This window comes from Peromyscus eremicus, chromosome 5 (assembly GCF_949786415.1).
Source record: "Peromyscus eremicus chromosome 5, PerEre_H2_v1, whole genome shotgun sequence".
In the NCBI taxonomy this organism is placed as follows: Eukaryota; Metazoa; Chordata; class Mammalia; order Rodentia; family Cricetidae; genus Peromyscus; species Peromyscus eremicus.
In genome coordinates, this window is record NC_081420.1 from 103,968,580 (window position 1) to 103,982,521 (window position 13,942).

The following is a 13,942-nucleotide window of genomic DNA, read 5'->3' on the forward strand; positions in this document are numbered from 1 at the left end:
TCACCCACCCAGAGATGCTGAGGAAGGGATGGACTTCCTGAGCCTATTGCCCCAGCAACCCATCATTGCCTGAACATCCTCAGGATTTTGTTGTATAAACAGATTCTTGCCGGATTTCCAGACGTCAGTTGGAGAGTCTCCTGTTTCTTCTGCCTCAACATGAGTGCTGGATTATATCAGACTTGTTCCACTACACCCTGCTCACACCTATCTTTTAAAGTAATCCTAGGGAGCATGTGTAAGAAAAACACTGTCACCTTGATGGCCCTGTGGATGAACCAGGTCTGGGTGTGATAGAAGAGGATGTGATACAACTCTGTGTCTTCTTACAGTTGTCTGTGGTTCAGAGTCCAGGTACCTGAACCAAAACTGTACAGAAGAGCAATCATGAATGATTGCACTAGATCTTGTTGACTATAATGCCAAGTGACTCTTAGAACCCAGGAATCTACAGGTAAGGGTCTCAGGCTGAGGGAAGTATGGCTTCCTTAGAGTGTCTCTGACTAGGCAGGGGATGAGGCAGGAATTTGTGAGTTCACAGTAAAATATCTAGGAAGAAGAGGCATCAAGGTTTGCTCACATACTCTGCCCTGGTACTCTCTTGGCTCAGTTTCTGGAAGGGCCTGAAGACTATGCTATAGGCCCAGACCACATACTCTTTGCCTTACAAGCCAAGTTGCATCTTTGCCCAAGGTCAGACACATTGACAGGACTCTGGGCCTCTCATTTCAGCACTGTGCTGTGAGGCTGGAGGGCTCTAGTTCTGTTTTGGGACAGGAAACTTTTCAGAATCCTTTTGAGGGCACCCAGGTAATACTCTGACCAATGTGATAAGTCATAAGATCCTAATGATGTCTTAAAGGTGTTAGTAATTTCGTTGTTATCCAAGGGTTCTCAGCACCAACCACCACAGTCTAACCACAGCCACACATAGAGAAGGGAAATGTCCCATTTGTCCCTCTGTTCCTGACCATCTGCCTTGTCTATGTGACCTCCAGGCCCAGCATTCATCAGAGTCCCTCACACTGTTCTACTCCTCAATGCTGAGTGTCCTTGGGCATCACTGACCTGTGTGTGCTGCAGGACCACCTGTGGGCTTTAGTTGAGGTATTCTCCCTCACAGCTGTCTGTCATTACTCATATGCTCCTCCCTCCCTGGTCCATTGCCTCTTGCCCTCTCAGTCTCTGCAAAGGTTTGCAGCTCTGACCCTGTTCCCATCTTCCCCTTTCAGAGTCTCACACTGAACACAGGAGGAGAAGCAGAAGCCCACAGGCTACGGCCTTCAGGAAGTCAGGAAGTTAATCCAGTGGCATGACGAGCTAGCTCAGTGGTTCTCACCCTTCCTAATACTGTGACCCTTTAAGACAGTTGTGGTGACCCCCAACCATAAAATTATTGTGTTGCTGACAAGCAGAGAGCTTTCATGGGACTGACCTAGACACTCTACATATATGTTACAGTTGTGTGACTTGGTCTTCCTGTGGGACTCCTAGCAGTGAGATCAGGGGGTGTCTGACTCTGTTGCCTGCTTTTAAGACCCATTCCTCCTGCAGGAATGCTTCATCTAAGTTTGGGGGAGGAGGGGATTCCCAGTCTCACTGCAGTGTGATATACCAGGGCTGACTGAAATCCATGGGATGCCAGCTGGTGTTTGAAGAGAAAAGGTGGAGGAATGCATGGAGTGGAGGGTAGAGCAGGTGGGGAGGAACAGGGGAGAGGGGAGGGAGGGGAAGTTTTGGTTAGGATTTAAAAAAGAAAAATGATTGTAGTGCTACTTTATAAATGTAATTTTTCTACTGTCATGAGTTGTAATGTACATATCTGATGTGTGGGATATGAGATACGGGACCCATGTGCAAGGATCATATGCCCTTCCCCACCACAAAGGGGTCAGATTGAGAACGGCTCAGCTAGCTCCTTAGCCTGAGTTTGTGCTGCTGTGGGATGCACTGTGTTTCCCAACAGGAGCAGTTGTGAACCTCATCCAGGTAGGAATTTGTACCCAAAAGGTGTAGGTGGGAGCTCTATGGGGCCGAGGAAGATAATGTCACAGGAGACCTGCACTGACCAGACAGAGGTGAGAGAGTCTGTGCTTATCAGGCTGATAAATCCACCTATCATTTTGCTTTTTTATTGCTCTACCCTCTGGAAGGCACAGCGTGGACTCTGAAGTCATTCTGAATATCAGTCACCCTCACCCCAAACCTCACCCCAAATCATGGTTACTCTCTTGTCACAGATCCAGCATGGGTGAAGGAGTGGGGAGCAGGAAGTAGAAGGGCGTACTGGAGATTCTGGATCTCTAAGCAGGTGAGCAGAGGATCCCACAGATGGAGAAGGGCTGGGACATTGGAAATTTATACCCTGGCACTTAGGCCTGCAGATGCCCACCCCATGGACTGCTATGTCTCCCTCGAGACTTTGTCTGCTGTCTTTTGTTTTCATTTGTTTCCTTTTCAGTTTCATTTCATTCTTACAATTTTTTATTCAGAGCTGAGGATCGAACCCTGGGCCTTGTGCTTGCTAGGCAAGCACTCTACCACTGAGCTAAATCCCCAACCACTCATTCTTATAATATTAACTGTCCTTTTTTATTTCTTCAAGGACACATTCATCATTCAAAGGTTTATTGTTCAATCTCCATGAGACTGTGTGTATTCTATACTTTCTTTTGCTCTGGGTAGGAGATTTTACTCCATTGTAATAAAATAGGACAAATTATTTCAGTTTTCTATATTTGTCAAAATACGCTTCATATCCTAATATATGACCTATTTTGTAGAAAGTTCCAGGAGCTGCTGAAAAGAATGTGTGCTCTGTAGTGTTCAGATGGAATTTTATGTAGGTATCTGTTAAGTCCATTTGTTCTATGATATCATTTTCATCATATTTTTCTGTTTATTTTTCTGTAATTTCCTTAAGTGCCCATCTCCTATTCATCCCTCTGCCACTCTGTACCCACACTAGTAGCAAGTTCACTGAGATCAAATTTGGAGACATTTAGAGACATGTATATCCACCTGACCAACATTTTTAGGCCCTGTTTTTTCTAACACAGGACTCTCTGGGCTCTCAGAGCCAATGATAAAGCTGAGATACTGGCCTATGAACAGGAGTTTCAAAGTCCTAGGGAACTCTGCCTGGATACAGAAAGAGTACAGGGTAAAGATTCTGAAGCAGCTCACTATGAATTCCTGGATGAGGCAGTAAGCAACCTCAGACTTTAGGGACACCTGAGGACTGGCTACTCTTGGCTCCTTCTGTCTAGCCCTGAGGTCTAGTGCACCCACAGCCCAGAACAGTAGACTTTTCTCTTTAATGGTTTGCAGATTCACACTGGCATGGTGCAGCCATGGTTTCACTTGCCTCCTCGAATCAGTAAAGAAATCTACAGATTCAGTGTCTCCATCCAATACTTTCTCTGTTCCAGACAGTATTTTTGTGTTTTTAGCCCATACTAGGAAAAGACGTTCTCTCTCTCTCTCTCTCTCTCTTTCTCTCTCTCTCTCTCTCTCCAACTGAAGGAATGACTGGGCTATGTAAGATCCCTCATGTTCAAAATTACAGAAGCAGTTTATTTATGTTACCTGGACAACCTGGTGTGTTCTCCTAATCCTGGGAAGCTGTGCAGCATGACTTGAGGGAAGGTCCCCATGTGCTCTGTCACCCAGTGAGGCATCACTCAGAGCCTTTTGTGGATGATGAGGGAGACCATAGTGTAAGGAACACATGTAAGGCCTAGGGTGAACAACCCTGGTCAGGAGTGATAAGCAATAGAATGATGTAAGTAAACCACAAATGGAGTAGTGATAAGCTATAGGCTATGTGTGGAAGTAGGGATAAGACTAGAAACCTAGCCAGGAAAGAATATAAAAGATGAAGCCTCAGACCCGACCAACAGAGCTCGTCAGGCCCTCGCGTGAGACGACTCTCCTCTGCCAGTGACGTGAGATCCTGTGCCCAGTGCAGACGTGGCTGACCTGAGGAAGGCTGACCCAAGATCCAGAGGAACAGACGTGGCGAGTCCGGACCTGTATACCTGGAGAGGTACTCCTGCTTCCATTTGGAAGACAGGATGAATAATGCTTGTAATCTTACTGTGTGAATAAATGAGTGTTATACCAAGTCTGAATCAAGAGTGATTATTCCTCCCCCGTAACTGGGGTATGTGCTCGCTACAGTTGGCGTAGTCGGCAGGATTTTGGGCTTAAGGCCTCCTTGACCACTGAGCACTGAGGAATGTAAAATAAGTATTACAAAAGAATTGGCTATTACTCTGGTGGAGTAACAAATTACAGGAAACCAAATAAACTAGCAAGCGACCTCAAAGCCGCTCTGAGAAATCAACTCCTTGAAGTCAACTCTGAGGACCTAATCTGAAGGTCCAAGGAGGAAGAACTGGTAGGAGAGAGAGTATCAGAAGCAGACGGGAAACACCACCCTCCCTAAGGGTGCGGAGTACCGAAAGAATACCGGACACCTTGATGCCAACCCAGACCCCTGGGGAAGAGCGGAAGGTGCTGGGAAAGAGCTAAATGAGGCGCTGGCTGGCCAAAAGGATAGAAAGGATTGCAGATTTAAAATTTGAAAAATTGATAACTGATTCCTTAAATCAGTCTAAACGAATTAGTGACTGGGAGTGGTACCGTAGGAAAAAATTAATTAAATTTTTGTACGGCTTGGTATACCACTTACAATGAATAGATTAATTAAGAAATTTAAGAAGACTAACATCTCCCCGGTGACAGGTAGAGAATATCAAGATGAGGTTGAAGAACAGTGGGGGAAAGTAGCCTCCAAGGTTAAAAATAAGGCCGGCATGAAATCAGTAAATGTGACTAACACATTAACAAATCCGGATGTGGTAGAACAAGAATTAGAGGGATGTAGCAAGGCACAAACTACCGCACTGCTTATGAAAACGGTGCAGGATATTGATAAGGACAGATAAATGGGCAAAAGGCTAGCCTTAAACATAGTGAGGAAGGAACAGGAGCGTAGCGCTACTCCTGGATGGAACGGACGTAACACCGTACCATCATTTCCTGTCTCTACCCAAAGTAAGAGAACTCCTATTAGAAGTACTATATCAGCCCTGAACCCCTTCAGCACTGGAGGAGGTAGTAATCATCCCAAATTTGAAATGGGAACGAAGTTTGAGGAAATCAGGCCATATACTCCTCAGGAGATCTCAGAATTACGGAAAGATTATGCCCAAAATGGACAGAAAGATGCAGAATATATGTGCCGACTGTGGGAAAAGGGAGCTGACACAGTCATGTTAACTGATCTAGAAATGAGAAAGATCAGAAACATAGTAGAGAACCCCTCAGTATCGGAAGCTCTAGAGCATGTAATTGAGACATCAAAAGGCGATACACATCCACTATTAGATTGGATTACTGCAGCTTGGAGATTTGCATTTCCAACACTAGACCTCACTCAATTTGAATCAGCAGCACAGTGGACAACATACGCACAAGCCATAAAACAATGTAGAAAATTAGGTATATTATATTTCATATACAACCAGGTACCCACACCTCAAGCCGCACCTTTTACACCACAATTTAAAAAAAATCATTATTAAAGGAGCTCCAGCACACCTTAAAATGAGCCTAGCTGGGCCCCTGCAAGCATGTCAAACCATCTCAGATGTCATGGAATTCTTTAAATCTTACAGGGAAATGGACATAGACAAGGTAGTATCATTTAATGTTAATAAGAAACAGGACAAGAAGAAAGTTACACCACGGTTTTCAAACATAAGACCATTTGGAAAACCTAATCAAATGCCCATAAGACAGACTGCAAACAAACCATGGAATCCGATTAGAAGGTTGACAGGAAGGAAAAATATCCCATGGAGAGAGACACAGAGCAACCCATGGAGACAGACATACCAACCAAAACTTTTTTTAGGCAATCGAAATTTCAAACCAAATTTCAGACCAAAATTTTTCAATCAGAACAACCACAGGCCCCCAAGAGCAGGACCCCCCAGACGCTACATACCAAGACGGACCTGATCAACCCGGCTGGTAGACCATTCGTAGCTATACCTATAATAACTAACAAAGGGCCGAGAATAGTAAAATGGCTAATAGATACAGGTTCTGAAATTAGTATAATAACGGAATTTACAGAACATTTTAAAACTGACAAAAGGGTTATAATACAGGGAATAGCAGCAGAAACAGAAGTACCAGTAATAAAATTAAGACTCAAATTATATAATAAGGAATATGAGATTGAAGCAGCTAGTTTCAATGCACCTTGTAATATCCTAGGCATTAAAGAAATAAGAAAATTATTCCCAGACTTTCTAAATAATAAGAGAATAGCTAAGGTCAGATGTAATCTAGCAGAAGTAAAAATACAACCTATTAAATTACCACACACACCCCCGACCTTCACGGCACAATACCCTATCAAAGGAGGTATTAAGGAAATAACAGAGACTATACAAACTTTGCTAAAAGAAGGCATTATAGAGAAATCTCAATCATTTAATTATAACAGCCCGGTATGGCCGGTGTTGAAACCTAATGGCAAATGGAGATTTACAGTTGACTTCAGGAGAGTAAATGAAAAAACACCCAAACTTCCAGGACAACTTCCTGATGTGGAAGACATCTTTCTTAGAATTAAAAATTCAGCTCCAAAGGCAATGGCAACTATAGACTTAAGTGATATGTTCTTTGGAATCCCATTACACCCAACATCTAGGGAACTTACTACATTTACATGGCAAGGACAGCAATATCAATTCTTGAGACTCCCTCAAGGGTATTTGAACAGTCCTATTATTGCACACAACACCTTAACAACTACATTAAAGAACTTCGAACCAGAATCAGAATGTAACATATATACCTATGTAGATGATATAATGATAGTAGGACAAGCCATTGAAAAAGTACAAAGTACATTAGAGAAACTAATTCAACATTTAAGAAATGAAGGATGGACTATAAACCTAGAAAAAGTAAATAAAGCAGGAACAGAAGTAAAATTCTTAGGGGTACATTGGACTACAGAAGGACCAACAATACCCGAAACAGTAATAGATAAATTAAAACAAATTAAGCGACCCCAGAATAAAACTGAGGTACAACATCTAATTGGCCTATTTGCATATTGGAGGCAACATATCCCATACCTACAGATCATATTACAGCCTTTATATAAAATAACAAAGAAAGCACAGGATTTTGAATGGGACCAAAACTGTGAAAATGCCATTAAACTGGTACTGGAATATATAAACCAGTACAGCCACCTATATTATATACAGCCCGGTGACCACGTATTTGTGGACATCTTGTATATGCAGGGCTATGGTAATTGGAATATATTTTCAAAAAATAAAGACAGGGAAACACCAATAGGCTTCTACTGCAAGAAATTCCCATGGTCAGAGAACAAATATTCGCTGTTCGAAAGAACCATATGGACAGCCTACGAGGCATTCAGGACAATCCACTCACTGCTCAAAGAGAACCATGTGACTCTCCGGTCACATATACCCATTTTGGACTGGGTAAAGGCACCAGGAGAGGCATGGGCTGGACTACCCATGGAAGGAAAGGTACTTCAATGGAAATGGTACCTTCAGGAGTTCCTTCGATCAACACCTCTGTCAGCAAAGGGGTCGGTACCAGCGGTATCGGAGTCGATACTTCAGTCCGACAGGCCCATGACTCCAGAGGGATACATTTTCCCAACCTCAACCCCTCCCCAGAAACAGGTACCAATGGGCCATTGGGGGACTAGAGAGTACGATCCCTCCCTGGTTAATGCCTGGTTCACTGATGGATCAGCAACTACGGTGAACAACAAAGTGAGATGGAAAGCAGCCGCCTATAGACCTGGGGATGGAATGGTCATTACAGACCAGGGCACTGATAAATCAGCCCAACATGCAGAAGTTATAGCCGCACTATTGGCGATAAGACAAACTATAAAGGACAATTATAAACAAATTTATTTATACACCGATTCATGGTGTGTGGCAAATGGCATAGCAGTATGGTCAGGTAAATGGAGAAATAATGGATGGAAAATTAATGGTAAAGACATATGGTCAAAGGCAGCATGGCAGGAATTGGATGCAGCAAGCAGACTAATCAAAATCATAGTATACCATGTCGATGCACATACCAAGAAACAGGATGAGACAAATAAAAACAATGAAGTAGTAGACAAACTAGCTTCAGCATTAAGTATAAAATTAAAAGGTGCATGGAAGGCAAACATTGATCCAGAAACAGGAAAAGGTAAAATACAGAGAGAATGGATACAGGTAAGACCATCAACTAAGGACATACCTATAAGTACAGAAGAGATACTGAAAATCCATGAGCAGTTAGGACATATAGGTACACATGCACTAAAAAGTTGGTTCGATAAAAGAAATCTTAAGATAACATGGCAGACAATAAGGAAAGCAATCAATAGTTGCAACAATTGCCCAAAGGCTATGACAAGATTAACACACAATTACCAAGGGATAATAGGACACCGAATGGATTTTAATAGAATCCTGCAAATAGACTTCATAGGACCGTTAAACAGCTTCAAGGGAAAATATTGCTGTACCCTAGTAGACATAACGACAGGTCTCGGGATGGCCCGAGAAAGCACACACCCAGATCAAAACACGACGATACTTACAGTCTGGGGATGGTGTGCAGCATATGGAACACCAGATATAATACAATCAGACCAAGGAACTCATTTCACAGGAGCCAAAACACAAAGAATGGCTAGAAACTTAAACATTCAATGGGACTTCCATAGAGCCTATACACCGACAGCAGCCGGAGCAATAGAAAGATGGAACGGAATGATTAAAAAACAGCTAGAGATGCATAAGGGAATGCCACTGTCATTAGCAATAAAAATAGCAACTTATGAATTGAATACCAGACCCAGAATAAATAGGAAGTCACCAATAGAAGAAGCTATACAAAAACAACATACAATAGATTATCCTACAGTTATAGATAGAGAAGTAATAAGGAATCCTAATTGCCTTTACAGGAACCGGAAGAATAACAAATTATCCCCAGCAGAAATAATAGCACCAGGAACAGGAAACAACGTGTGGATAACTCAAGGTAAAAAGGACTTGAAATTAGCCAGGCTGGAGGATATAGCATAAATGTGTGTCAGGGAGGTGATATTCATAAGGGCAACCCTCCTGACAATTTGGCTAATAGCTATTGCAGTATACATAGTACTGCCAATCTTAGAATTTGTTTTTCCCTTCTGTGACATCATTTACCAAAGAAGCTACTCATACAACATAGTCAAAAATACCAATCCTGGATACGCTTCTGCAGCATCCAGAGCAGCCAACTTCACGGTATGCTGGATACACTATCTGCACAGGAGGCAATAAGAATAGCAAAGGTGATGTACACACTAAAGGCAAGCAAGCTATACGCTATTGGGGCCTCTGTGTGCTCATTTTTCTGCCTCAGGTTAGCAGATGTGATGGCAATAACAGCATACCAATGCCAGCCCTATTGGACAGTACACCCACAACAAACAGACCCACCACCACACCACATGTTATACAAGTGGGCACTAGGAAACAGAATACCATTGCTACTCCAACAATTTATGATCTAGAAGGCAAATTACCACTATATTGGTCAGCAGAGAGAAGATTTACACATTATATAGGAAAAACACATAGTTTTTGGCAAAAATATGCAGCATGTTTAACATATGCCTGGTATAAGGGTTGTGATCAATATAGAATGGCACTTAGCATATACCATCCAAACAAAGAATATATGTTAGAATCAGGGGATGATGTTAACACCAACATACATGAGCAGAACCCATTAAAATGCCATTACAATGAATTATGGACCAACATTACCAATCACGCAGCCATATACAACATGTATTGGACAAAGAATTCACATATCAGAACAAACACATTAAGGGTAAACTCACACTATAGGACCAATACAATGGGAATAGAGACAGAACCAGAATTTGACTGTGAACTAGGCATGAATAGCTCCTTTGTGAGACAATATTTCGCACCAGTAATAGCACAACAAATGGAGGAGATAGGTATGCTGTATAATAAGATATCAGAAAGGTGGGAAGAACAAGTGTATAATTACAATGATGACTATTATGATGGTGACTACCCTACTAGTACATATTCAACAACACCTAAAGTAACTACAACACCTATAAACCCATGCAACCCTATGAATTGGACAGTATGCAATGATGGTGAAATGGTAAAACCATGGCCAGTAGTATCTGGAATAATACTATTACCCAAACCCTGGGGAAATAGATGTCCCAATAACTTATGGAGATACATTAAAAAACATAAGCTAGATGTACCAGGACAAAATAGTACTAACTGGTTATGCGTAGCAGACTATCCCAATTTACCATTCTATGGTAACTTCTCTGTATTATATAGCACAGATAACCCGTCAGTAAAAGGAAAGGAATGGAAATGGGATGACTGGACAAAAATACTGCAATTAGGAGTAGAACATTGGAGATTCCCAATCATACTTACAGATATTATACAACAACCTTGGGCTTCAATGAGACACACAATGAAACCTAAATATGATTGCAACACAGACACCACAACACACATCTGCATACTTACAGTAAATTCCACATTACACAGGGAAAAACACTCTTTTGCATATGCATGTATCAACATGTCTGAAGCAAACACAAACATTAGACAAAACAACAATACGAAAACCATAGTGGACCTACATGTAGGACCTTTATTTACTGGAAGAACATCAAGGTCAGTACAAGATTTAATAGCAATCACAGATACAATAGGCCAGGAAATACCATGGCTAGGAATTTTTGCGGACAGTACTGCAAATATAACAGCTACTAAACAGGTCCAGGCAATAATGAGATTTAATGACGACCAACAGTCATATCCAACATATTTTACGCAAGCAAGCAATTTGGGACTTTTTAACCTAACCTTAGCAAAATCACTAACACGAGGTGCCACAAGCCTGAGAAACAAATTATCATGCTTTACCGAAACAAATAATACAGCGGTATGGACTAACTGTACCACAAATAAAGCAACCACAATAATAAATTTGAATATATATGGTAAAATTACCATAATAAACAAACATATGTCATTAGCAAAATTTGACAGCACACCAATATTAACCATAGGTATGATACATGAACCAAAACATAAAATACATAACATGCTAGGTGGCAGTAAGATATCAATTTGCTGGTTTCACGAATCTAAAGACTTACTGGACATGCCCATACCCTGGGAAGTCAGTGCCAATGTTACTACAGATGAAGTAGCAGCAAAAAATATTTTCATATTTAATAGGGCAATTGAACAAAGGGCATACAATTTCACAGGTATAAGGGAGGTAGAATATGTCCCACCATATGTACAAATGGCAAAGGCTATGAGAATCAATAAGGTTATGGATCCAGATGACCTAATGGTACATTATAAAAATGGGATAACTAGATCAGGGAGTTTTTGGCAAACTTTGGATTATGAAATGGATAGAGTAATTGAATTACAGCACCATAATCTCCCATATTATTTCTACATGTTAATGCCAAATCCACAATATAAAGAATGGAATAAGGCTGAATGGGTAGCACACAAACCTAGAGGATCGATGAAATCACATACACAATATTGGGATAAAATATATTATCTCCCGATATCAAGAAATAAGGATTTTCTCAGCGAACATTCCAACACACCATTAATTATATTTAGAGGAAATATGACCAGACCAAATAAAGAAAATATTGGATTATATACAGCTCATTTTCCAAAAGGATACCTAATACCACCAGAAGGAACCCCAACAGTAGTCAAGGCACCAGCTATTATACCAGACCTAAAAAGTCCAGCTAAATTAGTTTTATACCCTAGGATTAGAAAAATTGAAATTACAATAGACTTGACAGCACTGAAACCACCTATAGAATATTGTAGTGATGTGAATTTTAGATTCGATTTAGACTACTCATCACCGACAAGAGTAGGAAGAAAACCACTACAAGCAATGGCAGTAGCAGCCTTTATGGCAGGAGCAATTTTAGGTGGAATAATGGGTGGAGGAGTATCAGCAGCAATGATAGAACCAATAAAGGCAGAAATATACCACATACAAGAAGTAAATAAGAAAACAGCAGAAGCTTTAGCAGCTATATCAAATTCTATAGATGGCATGCATACACTAATACAAACTATGCAAGGCAAGATAAAAATGTCACAAGACCTTTATAAGGAGCAATTCTCCTATCAAGCAAAACTTATTAATACTAACCATAACATGATGATGTGTCAAATGTATCGAACTCAAGTCAGTAATATGAATAATGAATTAAATAGTTTATTTAGCACAGGGTTAGGGAGAAGAACAAGAGAATATCAAAGTATACTAAACCCTGAATATGAAAGCTCATGTACAGATGGATTATGCAATATACATTTAGTACAGATCTTCTTACAAAATTCATTTTCAGCATATCATTCCAAGGCGATACCACAGCTATATACTGAAAGAACAGGAGTATCAGAATGGAACCACCAATACTTAGTACCCATAGACCATTACTTATGGACCAATATGAATGACACACCAGTGTACATACCATTAGAAGACTCCATATCATTAGGAGCAAATACATACGTTTATCCACATCTACCAGAAAGCACGCTTGAAACTAGTCAATTAGCAGTAACTACTATCACACAGTCGCTAGAAGATACAGGAGATTACACTTTCTTGATATGTGCTAAATATTTACCTACTTTAGTTAGCTGCATAAATCTTGATGAAACCACAATGAATGATGATATCACAACATTCAATATTACAGAATCAGGATGCTATATGGTACACAACTGTAGCATCCTACAAACGAACTTCACTAATTATGATGGTAAAAACATAACCAAACAAAGAGTGACCACATTAACACTAGAAGAAAAACATTATTTTGATGGCTCACACTTATTTAATGACCCAACAGAATTAGAACATCACCAAACATTTGTAAAACAAGCAATAGAGTTACAACACATTGCAGATTTCAATCAGAAACAACTAGAATCCATACATAACAAAATTAAAGAACAAGATGCAGCCATACATACATCACAAGCACAAACGCACAATCTAGTGAATTTGTTAAGAACAAATACATACATACACAAGGACTGGGCGAAACAGATGCAGAAATGCAGCTTTTGGGATTATTTAGGCAGATTAGTCAGATTAGATCTAATATGTACACCAATTTACACATGGTGGCACTGGATAAAGTTAGCAACCTTTTGGTTTTTAGTAATTTTAGGGATAAGTATTGCTTTATGTTTGTCTGAAAAAATCAAATGCTTGATAATAACTCCATGCTTAAGATGTCTTACAGGAATCAAGTAACAGGAAACCCACTTTGGAATCCGTCAGGCAGACGCTTCGATTTACTTAGCAAAAATGGAATGAGTAATTTACTATATACCACATACCAAAAATATATGGAACCATTGTCTGATATTTTCTATAGAATAGGTATATTATCTATGGCAGGAACGATACAGGGATGCAAATACTGCACCCATAAATATGCAATGTTCTACCTATCAGAACCAGGTGAGGTAGACAACCTCCCAATGCTCTTGATGCACTTAACGTTCCACTTGACAACAGAAAGAGGTATACATGATATGAGATTAATTGGAGATGGATACATGAGATATTATGGAACCATGCAATCTAGTATATATAGGGTGAATGGAATGTATAAAATACACAGAAATAACATGGATGCAGCCCTACATATAAGCGCCGCTTTAGCTGCAGCATATGTGGGCCGCGGTAATCACAGACTATATGAAACATATAGAACATGGCTAAAACA

At 40.5% G+C, this 13,942-nt stretch overlaps 1 protein-coding gene across 2 annotated transcripts; it reads left to right on the forward strand.

Moving 5' to 3' along the window:
• The first annotated feature begins 3,723 nt into the window (after window positions 1–3,723).
• LOC131911818 (uncharacterized) lies at window positions 3,724–13,718 on the forward strand. 2 transcript variants are annotated; one of them, XR_009379439.1, is made up of 3 exons: window positions 3,724–4,048; window positions 9,047–9,123; window positions 13,443–13,718. XR_009379439.1 is itself a non-coding variant. In XM_059264201.1 (2 exons), the coding sequence occupies exons 1-2, from the start codon at window positions 5,865–5,867 to the stop codon at window positions 13,511–13,513; spliced, it is 3,330 nt and encodes a 1,109-aa protein (XP_059120184.1). In that variant the 5' UTR covers window positions 5,105–5,864; the 3' UTR covers window positions 13,514–13,718. The 2 variants fall into 2 exon arrangements, 1 of the variants encoding a protein (XP_059120184.1); XM_059264201.1 differs by lacking the exon at window positions 3,724–4,048 and having other exon boundaries at window positions 5,105–9,123.
• The last annotated feature ends 224 nt before the right edge of the window (window positions 13,719–13,942 follow it).